The sequence below is a fragment of the Hemitrygon akajei genome, chromosome 21 (assembly GCF_048418815.1).
Source record: "Hemitrygon akajei chromosome 21, sHemAka1.3, whole genome shotgun sequence".
NCBI lineage: Eukaryota > Metazoa > Chordata > Chondrichthyes > Myliobatiformes > Dasyatidae > Hemitrygon > Hemitrygon akajei.
The window spans coordinates 69,247,644-69,267,765 of NC_133144.1; the positions used below are offsets into that span (position 1 = coordinate 69,247,644).

General features: G+C 42.8%; 1 protein-coding gene across 5 annotated transcripts in view; it reads left to right on the forward strand.

The window, feature by feature from the left end:
* The first annotated feature begins 3,310 nt into the window (after positions 1 to 3,310).
* spef1 (sperm flagellar 1) overlaps positions 3,311 to 20,122 on the forward strand; it is a 51,923-nt gene continuing 35,111 nt past the window's right edge. For 3 of the 5 annotated variants that reach the window (XM_073025706.1, XM_073025707.1, XM_073025708.1), the window contains exons 1-3: positions 3,311 to 3,513; positions 13,534 to 13,649; positions 17,700 to 17,831. In XM_073025706.1, the coding sequence (XP_072881807.1) occupies positions 3,411 to 3,513; positions 13,534 to 13,649; positions 17,700 to 17,831 (351 nt within the window). In that variant the 5' untranslated portion in view covers positions 3,311 to 3,410. Of the gene's footprint in view, positions 3,514 to 13,533; positions 13,650 to 17,699; positions 17,862 to 20,122 lie in introns of all 5 variants that reach the window. The other 2 variants (XM_073025704.1, XM_073025705.1) reach the window with 1 other exon arrangement.

Genomic DNA, 20,122 nt, shown 5'->3' on the forward strand with positions numbered 1-20,122 from the left:
ATCCTTGTAACTCTTTTCTGCACTCTTTGTTGTTTAAAAACACCATTCACATAGCATGGTGATGAAAACCCAAACATAACACTCCAAGTGTGGCCTCACCAGCATCTTGTACAAATACAATACAAATCCACATGGAAATTGGCCACCAAGCCACACACCATTTTAATTAGGAAAAATATCGTCTTTCCTTCACCTTCACTGGGTGAAAATCATGGGACTCTCTACCTAACAGCACTGTGGATATACCCACATCTCGAGAATGCCCACAGGGCAGTTCACTGCCACCTTCTCAAGGGCATCTTAATTTCTGGCTCAGCCTGAGAAGCCAACACTCCTTGAACGATTAAAAAAAACCTCAAAACCCCTTCACGTGCTCCTTGCTGCACACGATACCATGGCTGCAAAATCAGAAAATGTTACATTTGGTCCTTATAGGCAAATTGTTTATGTTGATTGTGACAAGTTAACCCCAATAACTGTATCACATCAGTCACAGGCTGCCAGCCAGAGAGAGGCTTGCCTATATTAGTTTTGTTTTTAAACCAAGACTCCAAGTAAAGAAAGATTTATTGCTTTAATCATGTTCAGCAATCTCCTATGTGGGATCTTATCAAAACATAAAACACAGGCCCTTCATCCAACAATAGACCACAGAACCCTTTCATTCCCAGACCATTCTCATGAACCTCTGCTTGAGCCACGAATTTCATACATTTTAATCGTCTGCATGAGTCTCCCCTGAAGGATCCTATCATAAGAAGAACTTAAATCCATGTTGACAATGTCCACAGCTCTACCTTCATCAATCACCCTTGTCACAAATCGCAATCAAATTAGTAAGACATGACTTGCTCTGCGTTAGACCATGCTGACCATCTCTAATCAAGCCAAATGCTCATAAATGTTACCTCGAAGAGGTTAGTACAACACTCTTTCAGTGCCAGTGACCCAGGTTAAATTCTTACTGCTGTCTATCAGGAGTTTGTACATGACTGCTGGGTTTCTTCCAGGTGCTCTGGCTTCCTCCCACATTCCAAAGACATACAGGTTAATTGGTCACATGGATGTAATAAAGTGTCGTGAACTCACTGAGTGAAATAAATAAGAATCCTCTCCAGTAACTTCCCTACCACTAATGAGGCACTCACTGGCCTATAGTTCCAAATATTATACCTGATTAAAGGAACAACATTCGCCAGTGCTCCAGGGCCTCTCCTATGGCTAGCAAGGGCACAAACACCTTAAGACCATAAGACATAGGAGCAGAATTACACCATTCTGCCCATTGAGTCTGCTCTGCCATTCTATCATGGCTGATCCTGGATCCCACTCAATCCCATATACCTACCGTCTTGCCATATTCCTTGATGCCCTGACCAATCAGGTAACAATCAACTTCCGTCTTAAATATACCCACAGACCTGGCCTCCACTACAGTCTGTGGCAGAGCATTTCACAAATTCACTACTCTCTGGCTAATAAAAAAATTCCTCCTTACCTCTGTTCTAAAAGGGCACACCTCAATTTTGAGGCTATGCATTCTATTTCTGGATACCCCCACCAAAGGAAACATCCTCTCCACATCCAACCTATCTAATTATTTCAACATTTGGTAGGTCATTGGTCACATTGGTCAAGGGAGAACAGACAGACAGACATACTTTATTGATCCTGAGGGAAATTGGGTTTTGTTACAGTCGCACCAACCAAGAATAGTGTAGAATCTCTTGTCTCTCTCAGTAAAATGAGATACATCAGGCCCACAGGTCACCATTACTTGTTTTCTTTTCCCCCTCATTTCCCATCTTCCAATCTAAAGGAACTATATCAGAATCCATAAAATGATGCAAGATAATAACAAGAACACTCGGTATCTCCGAGGCCATCTCTGGGCAGCAGGTAATCACATTCTTATCACTTCCTTATCATTTATTACACCCCTATTATCTAGTTCTAAGCTTCACTTTCCTCTCCCCTCAGATTCTATCATCTGTAGACCTTTGCCCCTTCCACCTTTCTCCTCCCAGCCTCTGTCCCTATTCTAACCCTCCTCCTTCCATCTATCTATCATCCTCAACCTCTTCTCACCACCGTCCCTCTGCCACTCATCTTTTACCCTCTACACCTGGATCCACCTCTCACCTACTGGCTCTTGTCCCACTCATTCACTATTTCCCCTCAGTCCAGCTGAAGGGTCTTGATTCTTGTCCCTCCACAGATACTGCCTGTCCTGTTGAGTTCTTCCTGCAGTTTATTAATAAATACGACAATATAATTTGCAATCATGTTCTACAGTTAGGTATATATGCAAGTTGTGCAACTCTCAGATTTTAACATGACATTTATAAAAGAAAATATTAAAAATAAACCGTATCTTGTTGAAAATCTAAACTAAAAACCGAAGACTCGGGCCATGCCTGAGTATTTCCAGCATTGCTTGATTAAATTCCTATTGATATACTCCATGAAACCCGATTAAAATGTCGCAGTGTGGCCTATGGTTAGGCCACACTTAGACCCCTCCAGTTCGCCTACCAGCCCCGACTAGGAGTTGAGGATGCCATCGTCTACCTGCTGAACCGTGTCTACGCCCACCTGGACAGGCCGGCGAGCACTGTGAGGGTCATGTTTTTTTTACTTCTCCAGCGCGTTTAACACCATCCACCCTGCTCTGCTGAGGAGACTGAGGTCCTTTAACATCTGCCGGACGATGCTGAGGATGTTCTATGAGTCTGTGGTGGCCAGTGCTATCATGTTTGCTGTTGTGTGCTGGGGCAGCAGGCTGAGGGTAGCAGACACCAACAGAATCAACAAACTCATTTGTAAGGCCAGTGATGTTGTTGGGGTGGAACCGGACTCTCTGACGGTGGTGTCTGAAAAGAGGATGCTGTCCAAGTTGCATGTCATCTTGGACAATGATTCCCATCCACTCCACAATGTACTGGTTAGGCACAGGAGTACATTCAGCCAGAGACTCATTCCACCAAGATGTAACACTGAGCGTCATAGGAAGTCATTCCTGCCTGTGGCCATCAAACTTTACAACTCCTCCTTCAGAGTGTCAGACACTCTGAGTCAATAGGCTGGTCCTGGACTTATTTCCACTTGGCATGATTAACTTACTATTATTTAATTATTGATGGTTTTATATTGCTATATTTCTACACTATTCTTGGTTGGCGCGGCTGTAACGAAACCCAATTTCCCTCGGGATCAATAAAGTATGTCTGTCTGTCTGTCAGAAGATAGGTTTTGAAGTGAGTTGACCAAAGCATTTTCTGATCCTTCCCCCACACCGTACACAGCCGTAACTGGGCAACGAACAAACACTCACGGTCGCTGTATCAGCGCCAAGCGGAACGGTTGAAACAGGGGCTTTCCGTTCCGCCTCACCATCCCGGGCACCCAGCATGAAGCTGAGCGAGGATGCACAGCAGGAACTCTACGCCTGGATCGACGGGGTGCCGCTGTCACGACCCAAGCGGAACATCGCCCGCGACTTCAGCGACGGAGGTGCAGCGCGCAGGCGCGGGTGTTTTAAGGACAGCCGGGCAGCGGCTGTGGGGGTAGAGTGGGGTCTCATGCGATCTCTTCGGTACCTGTTCTTGTCCTGAAGGAGGGAGGACCCCCCCCCACTCCATCCTTCCACTCACTCACGTCCATTCGGGGGCTCCCCTCTCCCTCACCACCCACCCCACTCCTTATGTGGCCTCTGTCTCCATCTCTCATCTATCCCCCGTCCCCTTGGATGGAAGCGTTAGGTATTTTGGTGATATTCCTTAGGAGAGTTATTCCTAGAGTTGGGGGCAATAATTGTTTAATTAGCAACAACAAACACACGTTACAATATTTTGGAGGTCCTCAAAGTCGAGTGTAAAAACATACAGGCTTAGTGAAAACCCGGTAGCAGCATCACAGCTTATCTGCAGCTTTCACAACTAGTATCAATTAAACTTAAATTACGCACAACTTTTCCAAGCAAAAACACAATTGGAACTATTAAAAAGTCTATTTTAGTGCAAAACTGCAGGGATTTGAATCTGAGGGGGACAAATATCCTGTCGGGAAGGTTTGCTAATGCTGTTGGTGAGGGTTTAAAAAGATTTCCTGATGCAATATGTAGATAAGCCAACTAAAGGAGAGGCTGTACTTGATCTGGTCTTGGGAAATTAACCTGATCACGTGTCAGATCTCTCCGTGGGAGAGCATTTTGGATGTAGTGACCACAACTCTTATCTCCTTCACCATAGCACTGGAGAGGGATAGGAGCAGACAATTTGGGAAAACATTTAATTGGGTAGGGGGAACTATGCTGCTATTAGGCAGCAACTTGGGAACATAAATTAGGAGCAGATGTTCTCAGGGAAATGCAAGGCAGAAATGTGGCAAATGTTCAGGGAACATTTGTATAGGATTCTGCATAGGTATGTTCCATTGAGGTAGGGAAAGGATGGCGGAGTTAAAAATGGTGTACAAAGTATGTAGAAAATCTAATTAAGAAGAAAAGAAATTCCAAGATGGCGGCACGACGCAGCTTGCAGCAGCCATTCCAGAGTTGATTATCTGTTATTTGTGAAGTGGGGTGGCGTGCGCAATCATAATCGATTGAAAATGGACGAGGGAGCACGGAGGAACATCGGGAAATCTCCAGGAAGACCTTCTTTGTTGCTGCTGCTGCAAGGTCCGGGACTCTGCTGGGAAGAACAGGCCCCCAGTCCTCGGGGTCATGTTGCCAATGGCCGTTGGCAGGGCTGTCTTAATACGCTCGGCAGAGGATGGTGCTCGGAGAAGCTGTGCCAGAGGGGATGGTTGTCGGCTCGGAGGTTCGACGGACTCAGAGTCCACTGCGGTCAGGTCGCTTTCGATGTGTGCTGCGTCTGCGAGGCTGAGTCGTGCGGCGCCGTGAAGTCCATAGCGGGGGTATTCCCTTCTGCCACCGGCGTTGGATGGTGATGCACCATCAATAACTCACGCTGAGACTTAGGAAGTGAGATATCGGCTTTTATTGACTGAAGAACAACACTACATCCTGGGAAAATGAGGGAGAGCAGCAGGCCACAGTCGCCTTTATACAGGGGTCTGTGGGAGGAGCCACAGGGGCAGTCAGCAGGGTCTGTGGGAGGAGCCACAGGAGCAGTCAGACAGGTATATCTAGTTCACCACAGATGGCGAGTCTGTTGGGACCCTGGGGACTTGTGGAAACTGTGTTGTGATTTCTTCTGAACTTATTGTCCGTTAACATCTTTGGACTATTTTTACTGTGCCCATAGTCTGTTTTTTTTTTAAATCAATTATGCTATTGTTTGCACTGTTGTAACTATATGTTATAACTATGTGGTTTTGTGCAGGTCTTGTAGTTTTAGTTTTTGGTCTTGTTTGTCTGGTAGATTTGGAGCTCCTTTCCGGGGAACGCGCTAAGATGGTAGTGCGATATTAATATGCAGCAGCCTGGCCGGACTCTGGATTGGGGATTGCCAAACGTTACGTGGATTTTCTGGTGTAGTCTGTTTTGTCATATGCTTTTGTGATATCATTCTGGAGGAACGTTGTCTCATTTTTTAACTGCATTGCATTTGTGGTTTCTAAATGACAATAAACTGAATCTGAAGAAAAGCTTATGAAATGATCAGGAAACTAGATACTGTTAGAGCTCTAGAAAATTACAAGGTTGCTAGGAAGGAGCTTAAGCATGGAATTAGGAGAGCCAGAAGGGGCCTTGAGCAGGATTAAGGAAAACCCCAAGGTATTCTACAAGTATGTGAAGAACATGAGGATGAGCCGTGTGAGAATAGGACCAATCAGGTGTGATAGTGGAAACGTGCATGGAGTCGGAGGAGGTAGCAGAGATACTTAATGAATACTTTGCTTCAGTATTCACCAGGGAAAAAGACCTTGGCAATTGTGGGAATGACTTGCAGCAGATCAAAACACCTGAGCGTATAGACAAGTGTTTATGACAAGTATAAGAAAGAGGGTGTGCTGGAGCTTTTGAAAAGCGTTGTTAGATAAGTCACTGGGACTGGATGCGATATACCCCAGGCTACTTTAGGAAGCAAAGAAGGAAACTGCTGAGCCTCTTGCAATGATCTTTGGGGATCAATGGGGACAGGAGTATATTGGAAGATTGGAGGGTTGCAAATATTGTTTCCTTGTTCAAGAAAGGGAGTAGAGATAACCCAGGAAATTATAGACCAGTGAGTCTGACTTCAGTGGTGGACAAGTTGATGGAGAAACTCCTGAGAGGCAGGATTTATGAGCATTTGGAGAGACATAATCTGATTACGGATAGTTAGCATGGCTTTGCCTTACGAGCCTGATTGGATTTTTTGAGGATGTAATGAAACACATTGATGAATACAGAGCAGTGAATGTAGTGTATATGGATTTCAGTAAGGCATTTGATTAGGTTTCCCATGCAAGGCTCCTTCAGAAAATAAGGAGGCATGGGATCCAAGGAGACCTTCCTTTGTGGATCCAGAATTTGCTTGCCCACATAAGGCAAAGGTTGGTTGTAGATGTATTCAGAAGTATTCTGCATGGAGGCCGGTGACCAGAGATGTTCTGCAGGGATCTGTTCTGGGACCTCTCCTCTTTCTGATTTTTTTTTTTTTAAATAAATGACCTGGATGAAGAAGTAGAAGGGTGGGTTAGTAAGTTTGCGATTCACACAAAGATTGAGGGTGTTGTGGATAGTTTGGAGGGCTGTCAGCAGGACGTCGATATGATGCAGAACTGGACTGAGAAGTGGCAGATGGACCTCAACCCAGATCCGTGAGAAGTGGTTCATTTTGGTAGGTCCAATTTGAAGACAGACTATAATATAAATGCTAAGACTCTTGGCCTTGTGGAGAATCTGAGAGATCTTGGGAGCTGTGTTGATAGGACACTCAAAGCTGCTGTGCAGATTGACAGTGTTGTTAAGAAGGTGTATGGTGTGTTCGCATTCATCAACTGTGGGATTGAGTTCAAGAGCCATGAGGTAATGTTTCAGATATATAAGACCTTGGTCAGACCCCACTTGGAATACTGTGTTTAGTTCTGGTCACCTTACTACAGGAAGGATGTGGATACTATAAAGAGAGTGCAGAGGAGAATTACAAGGATGTTGCCTGGATTGGAGGGTGTACCTTATGAGACTAGCTTGAGTGTACTTGGCCTTTTCTCCTTGGAACGACAGAGGATGAGGGGACCTGAAAGAGGTGTATAAGATGATGAGGAGCATTGATCATGTAGATAACCAGAGGCTTTTCCCAGAGCTGAAATAGCTAACATGAGTGGACATAGTTTTAAGGTGCTTGGAAATAGGTACCGAGGGGATGTCAGGGGTAAGTTTTTTGGGTTTTTTTTTAAATAACACAGGGAGTGGTGGGTGTGTGGAATCCACTGCCAGTGGTAGTGGTGGAAGCAGATACAATAGGGTCTTTTAAGAACCTCTTAGGTAGGTACATGTAGCTTAGAAAAATAGAGGGCTATGCGCTAGGGAAATTCTAGGCAGTCTCTAGAGTAGGTTACATGGTTAGCACAATACTGTGGGCCGAAGAGCCTGTAGATTTCTATGTTCTAAAATGTCAAAAACTGCTTTTCTGCCAAAGATGCTGCTCGACCCATTGAGCTCCCCCAGCAGATTGTTTCTTTGGATTCAGCATTTGCACTGTCTTATGTCTGAAAACATTTTTTTTTAATTGAGGGGAGGACTAGAGATCATAGGTAAAACAAAGGAGAAAAGAATTAGCAGCACACACAAAATGCTGGTGGAACGCAGCAGGCCGGACAGCATCTATAGGAAGAAGTACAGTTTCGGGCCGAGGCCCTTCATCAGGACTAACTGAAAGAAAAGATAATAAGAGATTTGGAAGTAGGAAGGAGAGGGGGAAATGCAAAATGATAGAAGACAGGAGGGGGAGGGATGAAGCTAAGAGCTGGAAAAGTGATTGGCAAAAGGGATACAGAGCTGGAGAAGGGAAAGGATCATGGGATGGGAGGCCTAGGCAGAAAGAAAGGGGGAGGGGAGCACCAGAGGGAGATGGAGAACAGGCAGAGTGATGGGCAGAGAGAGGAAAAAAAAGGGGAGGAATAAATAAATAAATAAACAAGGGATGGGGTAAGATGGGAGGAGGGGCATTAACAGAAGTTAGAGAAATCAATCAGGTTGGAGGCTACCCAGACGGAATATAAGGTGTTGTTCTTCCAACCTGAGTGTGGCTTCATCTTGACAGTAGAGGAGGCCATGGATAGACATATCAGAATGGGAATGGGATGTAGAATTAAAATGTGTGGCCACTGGGAGATCCTGCTTTCTCTGGCGGACAGAGCTGGGAGACCGTTTCGCTGAACACCTACGCTCTGTTCGCCAGAGAAAGTAGGATCTGCCAGTGGCCACACATTTTAATTCCATGTCCCATTCCCATTCTGATATGTCAATCCATGGCCTGCTCTACTGTCAAGATGAAGCCACACTTAGGTTGGAGGAACAACACCTTATATTCCGTCTGGATAGCCTCCAACATGATGGCATGAACATTGATTTCTCTAACTTCTATTAATGCCCCTCCTCCCCTTCTTACCCCATCCCTCATTTATTCTCCCCCTTTTTTCCTCTCCCTTTTCCTCTCTCTGCCCATCACTCTGCCTGTTCTCCATCTCCCTCTGGTGCTCCCCTCCCCCTTTCTCCCTAGGCCTCCTGTCCCATGATCCTTTCCCTTCTCCAGCTCTGTATCCCTTTTGCCAGTCACCTTTCCAGCTCTTAGCTTCACCCTACCCACTCGGGTTTTCTCCTATCATTTTGGTTTTCCCCCTCCCCCCCACTTTCAAATCTCTTACTATCTTTTCTTTCAGTTAGTCCTGACGAAGGGTCTCGGCCCAAAACGTCAACTGTACCTCTTCCTATAGATGCTGCCTGGCCTGCTGCATTCCACCAGCATTTTGTGTGTGTTGCTTGAATTTCCAGCATCTACAGATTTCCTCGTGTTTGCAAAAGAATTAGCAGCGTCATGAGTACAATGTTTTACCACCCTATTGGAACTCCGAATGCATTGCCTGCAGGTGTGTGGAGATGCATTTCACTGTGGCCTACCAGAGGCAACTGCAGAAATGTCTATCTACAGAGGAGAGGTCCAGGGGTGGAACTTGTCTTCTGGTAACTCTGCCTCATAGGAATCTTCAGTCATTTTAACTTAAACATTGATCTTTTTTTACTAAAACCATTAGTTCAAATATTTAGCAAAAAACAAAAAGAAAAACACATTATGGCAGAGACCATGGTCCCATAATAAACACCATCATCCCACAGTAACCCTTTCTTCACATTCATATCACCTAAATTCATATATCACCTGCCAGCTTTTGCTCCCCTTCCTCCCATCTTTTTATACTGGCTATCATCCTTCTTTCTTTTCAGTATAGATGAAGGGTCTCAACCCAAAATATTGACTGTCCATTTTCCTCCATAGATGTTGCTCAACCTGCTGAGTTCCTCCAGCATGTTGTGTGTTGCTCCAGATTTCCATTATCTGTCAGCAGGCCAGGCAGCATCTGGTTCATATACAGTGTCCATAAAAAGTATTCAACCCCCCCTTAGAAGTTTTCATGTTTGAATTGTTTTACAACATTGAATCACACTGATTTTAATTTGGCTTTATTTTGACACTGACCAACAGAAAAAGACACTTTCGTGTCTAAGTGAAAACCAATCTCTACAAAATGATCTAAATTAATTACAAATATAAAATACAAAATAAATGTTGCATAAGTATTCACCTGCTTTAATATGATACACCAAATCATCACTGTTGCAGCCAATTGGTTTTAGAACTCACATAATTAGTTAAATGGGGATCGCCATGTGTAGTCAAGGTTTCTCAATTGATTGAGGTAAAAATACATCTGTATCTGGAAGATCCAACTGTTGTTGACTCAGTATTCTGGCAAAAACTACACCATGAAGACAAAGAACAGTGCAAGCAACTCCATAAAAAGGTTGTTGAAAAGCAGAAGTCAAGAGATGGATACAAGAAACTTTCCAAGTCACTGAATATTTCTTGGAGTACAATTAAGTCAAACATCAAGGAATGGAAAGAATATGGCACAACTATAAATCTGCCTAGAGCAGGCTGTCCTCAAAGACTGAGTGACAGTGCAAGAAGGGGTCTAGAGAGAGAGGTTACCAAGGGACCTATGTCAACTCTGGAGGAGTTACAAGCTTCAGTGGCTGAGATAGGAGAGACTGTGTATACAACAACTGTTGCCTGGGTGCTTCACCAGTCGCAGCTTTATAGGAGAGTGGCAAAGAGAAAGCCACTGTGGGAAAAAAACTCATGTGAAATCTCGGCTAAAATTTGCCAGAAGGCATATGGGAGACTCTGAAGTCTGCTGGAAGAAGGTCCTATGGTCTGATGAAACCAAAATTGAACTGTTTGGCGTTAGACTAAACGCTATGTTTGGCGTAAGCCAAACTCTGCACATCATCAAAAACACACCATCTCTACTACAAAGCATAGTGGTGGCTGCATTGTGCTGTGGGGGATACTTCACTGTAGCAGACCCTGGAAGGCTTGTGAAAATAGAGGGTCAAACGAATGCAGAAAAATACAGGGAAATTCGGGAAGGAAAAACTTGATACAGTCTGTAAGAAAACTGCAACTTGGGAGAAGATTTCTTTTCCAGCAAGACAATAACCCCAAAGCTACACAGGGATGGCTTAAAAACAACAAAGTTAATGTCCTGGAGTGGCCAAGTCAGAGTCCAGACCTCAATCCAATTGAGTATTTGTGGCTGGACTTGAAAAGGGCTGTTCACGCACAATCACCATGTAATCTAAGCAGTTTTGTAAAGAAGAATGGTGAAAAATTGGTGTCCAGATATGCAAAGCTGATAGAGACCTACCCACACAGGCTGTATTTGCTGCCAAAGGTGCATCTACTAAATACTGTCTTGAAGAGGGTGAGTAATTATGTAATCAATTATTGTGTTTAATAATTCTAATAAATTTAGACCAATTTGTAGAAATCTGTTTGCACTTTGACATAAAAGAGTCTTTTCTGTTGATCAGTGTCAAAAAGAAAGCCAAACTAAACCCATTGTGATTCAAAGTTGTAAAACAATAAAACATGAAAACTTACAGGGAGGGGGTGAATACCTTTTATAGGCACCGTATGTGGAAGGAAATCTGCAACTCTGTCTCCAAAAGTCTGTTGAGGCTGGTGTACTCAGCAGGACTGATTGGTTCTGCGGAAGGGCTTGGCCCGAAATGTCGATTGTACTCTTTTCCATAGATGTTGCCTGGCCTCCAGCATTTTATATGTGTTGCTTCCACCACTACCCTGCCAGCCCATTCCAGGCACTCACCAATGTGTAAACAAACTTGTCCCACACATCCCCTTTAAACTTTCCACCTCTTACATTAAAGTTACATCCTCCAGTATTCAGCATTCCTATCCTGGGGATAAAGATTCTGACTCTCTACCCCATATATGCCTTTCATAAACTTAAGGGATTCTTAGGATACTTCTTCTGGTTGGTTTGCACTAGTGATCAGAAGATTCATTTTTTGTGACTGTCATGGTTGTCAGCCTAGCCTGTGCAGGAAATAATAAAATTACTCCCCAGTCTAATCCTGGCCCCACACACAGGCACATGATGTCAAGGTTAGGAAATGTTTGCCTGCAAACCAAGGCATCTGAGCCCAATTGCTACTGCCTCCCTGACTGCAGCAAACTGGGGGAGAGGGCACAGGATGGGATGCGGTGAGATTGGTGGAAAAATTATTGAGGTTTTGGGTTGAAACCCCACATTACTTTCCTTTCCACAGGTGCTGCTCAACCTACAGAGTTCCTCCCGCAGATTATTTGTTGCTCAAGATTCCAGCATCTGCAGTCTTGTGTCTCCTGTTAACAGAACAATCCTTGATGTTTTTAATTTTATAGCTAGTCTTTTAAACTTGTGGAATTTTAGGAAAAAATAGATAATTGTTTAGACAAATGACTATTATCTAATGCAAAACAAACTGTTGTGCAAACGTTTCCATGTATCTATTGTTTATTTTAAAATACACTTGAGCCCTATCCAGTATCTTCTATCTGTCTTCCCCAGCTCCGTTTCTTCATTGAAGCTGTAACTCTGTTAACCATATGAAAGTTCCTGAATGTCTGTCTCTCCTGATAACGAGAGCAGGAATGGGGCTGGGAAATTGCAAAGTGAAACTGTCTTCACTCAAAGTGTAGCATTATTATCAATGTTTACATGGGAATGATTACTGATCTTAATGAGCACCATGGTGGCATAGCAGTTAGTGCGATGCTACTACAGCTCAGGACGTCAGAGTTCAATCATGACATCATCTGTAAGGAGTTTGTGTGTTGTTCTTGTCACCCTGTGGGTTTCCTTCAGGTGCTCTAGTTTCCTCCCATAATCCAAAGACATATCAGTTAGTAGGTTAATTGGTCATTGTTAATTGTCCCAGGACTAGGCTAGAGTTAAATCAGTGGTTGCTGGTGGTGCGGCTCTAAGGGCCGGTAGGACCTGTTCCATGCTGTATCTCTAAATAAAATAAATAATAGCCCCCTAATGCTCAAGAGAGCCTAGTAGTGTGTGAAAATAAAGTCTCTCCAGCTTTCAGTTCTCAAAATTTGTAAAATGCCAGTGAACATCCCAGCAGTGCAAAGGTAAATTGAAGTTTGTCCTGTTTTGTAAAGCCTGCAGTGTTATTTTATGTAAAGCTGAGTGATATAGTAGTAGCTCGGAAATCATATCTAAATCCAATTAATAATATGCTAGTTATTTGTGGTGATGACCACAGAAAGTACTAACAGATTGTCCCAAAATGTACCCAGTTCACTGATGTTCTTCAGGAGGACATCTGCTATCATTATTCTGTCCAGTCTGTTTGTGGCTCCTGATCTCCTAAACACCTTCTGAAATGGCTTATCAATCACTCAGTTCAAAGACAATTAGTGATAGGCAGTAAGTGCCATAGGCAACAGATAAATAACTGGTGACTGCCTTAGTCAGCTACAGGGAGATACATCACTTTCTTCTGTAGGCCATCTAATTGCATTAACTTTTGCTGATTTGCTTATGAAAACACAGGATAAGTTGGAAGATTACTTTATAATTGCACTGATAATGTGGAATCTTATCCAGTGACATCACCATTTGGAAAATTGTAGGCATACTACTGGTGACTTTTCCAGTGCAAGTAGGTAAATCAGCCCTAGTATCCATCTGCAGTCAGTGCAAAGAAAATGCTTTATTTTAGACTATAAGACACAGGAGCAAAATTAGGCTATTTGGCCCATTCTGTTCCTCCATTTATTATCATGGCTGATTTATTATCTCTCTCAACCCTATGTTGCTGCCTTCTCCCTGTCACCTTTGATACCCTGACCAATTAAGAACTAGTATTGTTATGAATGTGATAACTCTACAGAACAGAAATGTTGATAAATTCAATTTATGATCTGTCTGATAATGGGCTATATGTGTGTTGATGGTTTTCAGTCAACAAATCTCAACTGGTTTTCATTTCTTTGCCTTCAGTTATGGTTGCTGAAGTGGTGAATCACTTTTTGCCCAGATTGGTAGAAATGCACAACTATATTCCAGCAAACTCCACCCAACAGAAGCTGAGTAACTGGCAGTTACTAAACAGGCAAGTGAATCAATGTTTATTACTTTACTGCCTGGGACAGCAGGTTCTACTTTCCAGCACCCAAATCCCATTTGGGTCATTCTAAGTCAGCATTTAGAACAGTAAAGGAGAATTCAGTTGGAATTAACAGTGGCAAAACTTCCCTCCCACTGTAAAATATTTGTTTTAATAAATCATTAAGAGGAATGATTGTGATAAAATCAGCATTATATTCCTCCTCTAGCCGGATGGCATGAACATGATTTTTCCAACTTCTGGTAATTCTTCACCTTTCCCCCTCCTCTCTTCTTCATTTCCCCACTCTGGCACCCCTTCTTACTGCTTCTCCTCCTCATCTGCTTATCACCTCCCCCAGTGCTCCTTCTTCCCTTTTTCCCAGAATCCACTCTACTCTCTTCTGGCCTTTTACCTTTTCCACCTATACCTCCCAACTTCTTACTTCTCATCCTCCTCCTCACACATACATACACCCACCTAGCTTCACCTATCACCTTCTGACTTGTCCTCCCCCCCCCCCCCTCCAACTTTTTGTTCTGGCTGCCTCCTTCCTTTCCAACCTTGATGAAGGGTCTCAGCCCAAAACGTTGACTGTTTAATTTCCATAGATGCTGCCTGACCTGCTGAGTTCCTCCACCATCTTATCTGTGTTGCTCTGGATTTCCAGAGCAGAAATATACAGAATCTTTTGTGTTCAGCATTATATGTGCCTTTCTTTGCCTTGCCCACAGGCAGTGATTCTGGAGTAAAATGATTGATTAGTGCTTACATCACCTCTATGGGAAGCTGACCTAAAGTCAAGTGATCCTGAGGACTTATGGGGGGTTTATAACTTTTTCTATACTGCGGCTTCTTAGTTTACCTTCTTCTGCATCAAGTACATTGTCACTGACATATTTTGTGAAATTGGTTGTTTTTTGGTAGCAGTACAGCACAATACATAAAAATACTGTAGGTCACAATAGAGAATAAAATATGCAAAATAGAGATAGCAAAATAATGTTCATGAGTTCATGGACCATTCATAAATCTGATGACAGAGAGGAAGAAGCAGTCCCTAAAACTATGAGTTACTGTCTTTAGGCTCTTATAGCTCCTCCTCAGTGTGAAGAGGGGCTTGTGTGAAGTTTCTGAGGTGTTTTATCAAGGTTGGTGTGTATATACTTGTGGGTAGTTGGAGTGGTGCTCAAGATGGACTGTAATGAATTTAGCACTCTGCAGGGCGACACTGAATGGCGTACCAGTAATGTCATTGACTTTAAAGTGATTTGAGATGCCTTCAATATATTAAAAGGCACTATATAAATGTATTATGTTCTTTTCACACTCTGATACATGTAACAGTGTGCTTCTGCAGGAAGGGACAACAACTGCAGAGTCAGTACAACAGGAGTGAACAGAGGAACTGTGTGGTCCTGCCATGACCAGACCGCTCCTTGTTTCAGCTGAGCCCTGGAAAAGTACTAACTCTGAAGCAAATGTTTGCCACTTTAAAAAAAAAATTTTGTTAGTATGAAATGTGTTTTTAAGATAATAGGTCCAAAACTTCTGGATTATCACTGATATTGTTCATATGGCCTGCACCATTTGTACCCACCCATTACTCTCCAGAAGGCAGGTTACTCAGTCCTAACCTCTGCTATCAACAGTGGAATGAATCAAAGCAGACTACGTGTATGGTGGTCTGTGTTTATCCAGAATTAAGTCTAAAATTCACTTGTGACCTTTGGCATCAAAACATACATTATGACTTCACAGTAAGATGATGGTCTACTGAGTTGGCCTTCCATATAGCAGAGGTAAATCTTCATGCTACCCACAGTGAGTCACAGATTATCACAGTTAAATCTATATTCACAGCTTTTGCATTTCCCAGTACTTTGCACTGGAGCCTTTGGCCCCAATGAGTGTTCAGCTAGATAAGGTGCTGCTTTATGCATTATCCCAAAGTATCCAGAATAAAAACTAATCTTCCCAATGGTGCAGTATAAAGGACATGATGGTGCCAGTAACCAGTTGTGACATCTTGCACTCTGCTCACAAAACTACTAGATACTTTACATTCTCCAAGTACTGTATACTTCTTCTGAACTGTGATCAATTGCAGCCATTTCAAGACTGTATTTTTGAGTCAACTAAACAATCTGGCTCTTTTGTAATCTCCTGGGGGATACGGTGAGAATGAGAGGGAGTGAGCAGAGATGGTCATTTGCTGGGGTGGCTGCTTCAATTCCTAATGGTGGAGCAAGAATTGGAGGTTGGTTCTATTTCTCAGTGCCAATTAAAATGTTGAGCAAGATTAAAATTGTCAAGGATGAGCAGGTGTTCAGAGCCATCTGCTCGCATTTAATTGCTCTCCCTCTCCTCTCGCTGCTGCTGGTAGAAGGTGCAGGAGCCTTGGGTCCCATGCCACTAGCAGCCATCAGGCTCCTGGACAGGCTTCACTCACCTCATCGCTGAGCATGTTCAGCAGCTATGGACTCAATTTTGGGGTCTTCGCAGTTCATGTTCCATGTGTTCTTACTTTTGTTTTACTATTTGTGTGATTTGATTAAGGTGCTTCAGTGCTGAACTGACTCTGCAGCTGTGGCCTGCAATCATCAGCCATCAGCACATCACTGAACTAACTGAGTAGCTGTGGGCTTCAGCTATCAGGCTTCTGGACAGGCTTCACTCATCACAGCAGCTCTGTGGCTGTGGACTCACTTTCGGGGACTTTGTGGTTTGATGTTTAATGTTCTTTGTCTTATTTCCACTACCAATCCACAATGTTTTGTAGGATTTTCCGTTCAAAGGCATCAGTGTTGCCACGCCAGGTCGTGGTGCAGTGAGCCAATGCACTCACAACAACACATCTATAGAAATTTGTAAAAGTTTTAGATGTCATGCCAAATCTCCCAAGCAAGTAGAGTTGATGCCATCCTTTCTTTGCAATTGCATTTGTGTGCTGGGTCCAGGGCAGGTTCTCTGAAATAGTAACACCCAGGACTTTAAAGTTGGTAATCAACCTCTGATCATCCAATGAAGACTGTTTCAAGGACCCCTGGTTTCCCTCTCCTGAAGTCTACAATCAGTTCCTTGGGCTTGCTGAGATTGAATGATAGTCAGAGAGTCATAGAGAAGTACAACACAGAAACAAGCCATTTGGCCCATCTAGTCTATGCTGAAACACTTTAAACTGTCTACTCCCAACGATCTGCACTGGGATCATAGCCCTCCATATTCCTACTATGCATGTACCCAGCATGCTTCTCTTAAACATTGAAATTGAACTCCACATGGACCACTTGTGAACATTTTAGAACATTGAATAGTACAGCACAGTACAGGCCCTTCGGCCCACAATTTTGTGCCAACCCTTAAACCCTGCCTCCCATATATCCCCCTACCTTAAATTCCTCCATATACCTGTGTAGTAGTCTCTTAAATTTCACTAGTGTATCTGCCTCCACCACTGACTCAGGCAGTGCATTCCATGCACCAACCACTCTCTGAGTAAAAAACCTTCCTTTAATATCCCTCTTGAACTTCCCATCCCTTACCTTAAAGCCATGTCCTCTTGTATTGAGCAGTGGTGCCCTGGGGAAGAGGCATTAGATGTCCACTCTATCTATTCCTCTTTTATGCTTTGAGTTGCTGCCACATGATTGGCTGATTAGATATTTGCTTCAACGAGCAGGTGTACAGGTTTTCCTAATCAAGTGGCCACTGAGTGTAAAGCGAAATACAATAATGACTTACAAACACTGTTAAGTTATTTCAGATTTCTTGCATCTCAGTTTGTAATGGTTGATGTCTGGTTGGTGGGATCAAATACAATCATTGCAAACATTTAGACAGGCGCTTGAATAGAGAAAGCATAAATGTTATCGACCTAATGCTGGCAAATGAAATTACTGCAGATGGGCAAAAGTCTAGCATGAATGTGATGGGTTGAAGGGCCTGTCTCTGTGGCTCTATTACTCTTATATTATTTTGACTAAATCTAAGTAGTCATCAGGTCTTGTTTTTTAAAACCTGTTTATTAATATATCTCATAATTCATTTACACAGGAAGGTGTTTTCCAAATTGCATTTTCGTATTTCTGAAGATATGCTGAAAAAGTTGGTTAAGAGTTTCCCCGGAGTTATTGAACTGGTTTTGCATACGCTGAGACAGAAGATTGGGGAAGAACTCACTGGAATACAAGTAAGAAATAGACATCTTGTCCATAAGCAGGTACAGGTACTAAAACAGGATGTTCAAATACTTTCCCTTGAGGTCAAATTCTGTAAGTAACTGCAACAACTCACATTAACTCAGTCAGAATTTTATACCATAAGCTACTTTGCAGTGTTGTCATTCAATATATAAACCATGCATTATTCTCAGCTTAGACACTGCTTTGGAATATCAGAGAGCCTTGCACAAAAATCAGATCCAAGGCAGAAGCAGTCATTTAAAGAAAGTCGGTCCTGTCACACAGAGACAAGATGAAATACTTTGTTCATTTAGCAGCATGCTGGTATCTTTCATTCTTACAATGCAGATATTGTGATCTCAGCTGCACTGTCAGGGAGACACTGAGCATGAACTATTGTCCGTTTCTCTGAGAAAGGCTGGTGAAGCTACTCAAACATTGTCAGACTCTACAGATTAATGGTACACTTCTTCACTGTTGGCTGATAGAGACATTACACAGAGAGTTAAAATGTCTGCAGCCAGCAGAGTGCTCATATACTAGAACTTTAAGCATTGGAGCATGCACTGAAGTTATGTCCCAATAAATTTCACAGGTAGTATTGTGATTTTTCTTCAATGTGGTGGCACATATGAATTCACTTTCAAGGACTCTTCATCTAACTTTCTTGATATTTATTACTTCTTTACTTATTATTATTATCCCTTTCTTTTTGTATTTGCACAGTTTTTTATCTTTTGCACACTGGTTGTTTGTCCATCCTTTTGGCTGTGGTCTTTCATGGTTTCTATTGTATTTACCATGAATGCATGCAAGAAAATTAATCTCAGGGTTGTATATGGTGAAATATATGTACTTTGAGAATAAATTTACTTTGACTATTGAACTTAGTTAGAAGTATTGAACATTTTTAGAAGGGATGGTTTGCACCTGAACTGGAGGGAAACTAATGCCCTAGTGGAAGGTTTGCTGATGCTTCACGGTGGAGTTTAAACTAGGGGGATGGGACCAGAGTGCCAGAACAATTAGTGGAGAGGTTGTGGATACAGATGTTGGTAAGACCTCAGACAAAGTCATGAATCAAAAGGTTGAACATGGTGCAATGAGTGTCATGAGATGTGTATATTTCAATGCAAGAAGTATCGTAGGAACGGCAGATGAGCTCAGGGTATGGATCAGCACTTGGAATTATGATATTGTAGCCATTAGTGAGACTTGGTTGCAGAAGGGGAGGGTCTGGCAGCTCAATATTATGGAGTTCTGTTGTTTTAGATGTGACAGAGTGGGAGGGATTAAAGGAGGAGGGGTGGCGTTACTAGTCAGGGAAAATGTCATGGCAATGCTGCATCAGGACTGGAGAACTTGACTAGTGAGGTGTTATGGGTGGAACTGAGAAATAAGAAAGGTATGACCGCATTAATAGAGCTATGTTACAAACCACCCAACAGTCTGAAAGATTTAGAGGAACAAATTTGTAGAGAGATCACAGACTGTTGTAAGAAACTTAAGGTGGTTAATAGCAGGTGATTTTAACTTTCCACATATCGACTGGAACTCCCATATTATAAAAGGACTAGATGAGATAGAGTTTGTCAAATGTGTTCTGAAAAGTTTCTTTAATCAGAGAGTGTGTGATACTTGATCTGCTATCATGGAATGGGACAGGGCAGGTGACAGAAGTTTGTGTCGGTGAACACTTTGCATCTTGTGATTACAATGCATTAGTTTCAAAGTAAGTATACAAAAAGATAGGCCTGGTTTTTGAGAGATCTTGAGGCTCTGGTTAAGAAAAAAATGGAGGTGCATAACAGGTATAGGCAGGTAGGAGCAAATAAGGTGCTTATGGAGTATAAGAAATACAAGAGAACACAGAAAGAAATCAGGAAGGCTAAAAGAAGGCATGAAGTTGCCCTAGCAGACAAGCTGAAGGAGAATCCCAAGGGATTCTACAGATATGTTAAGAGCAAAAGGATTGCAAGGGACGAAATTGATCCTCTGGAAGATCAGAATGGTAATCCGTGTGTGGAGCCAGAAGAGATGGGGAGATATTAAATAATCTTTTTGCATCTGCATTTACTCAGGTAACGGACACAGTGTCTATAGAAGTAAGGCAAGTTGGCATCAATTTCATGGACCCTGTGCAGATTACAGAAGAGAAGGTGTTTGCTATCCTGAGACAAATTAGGGTGGATAAATCACCAGGGCTTGACAAGGTGTTCCCTTGAACCCTGCAGGAAGCAAGCGCAAAAATTGCCAGGACCAAAGCAGAGATATTTAAATTATCTTTGCGACAGGAAAG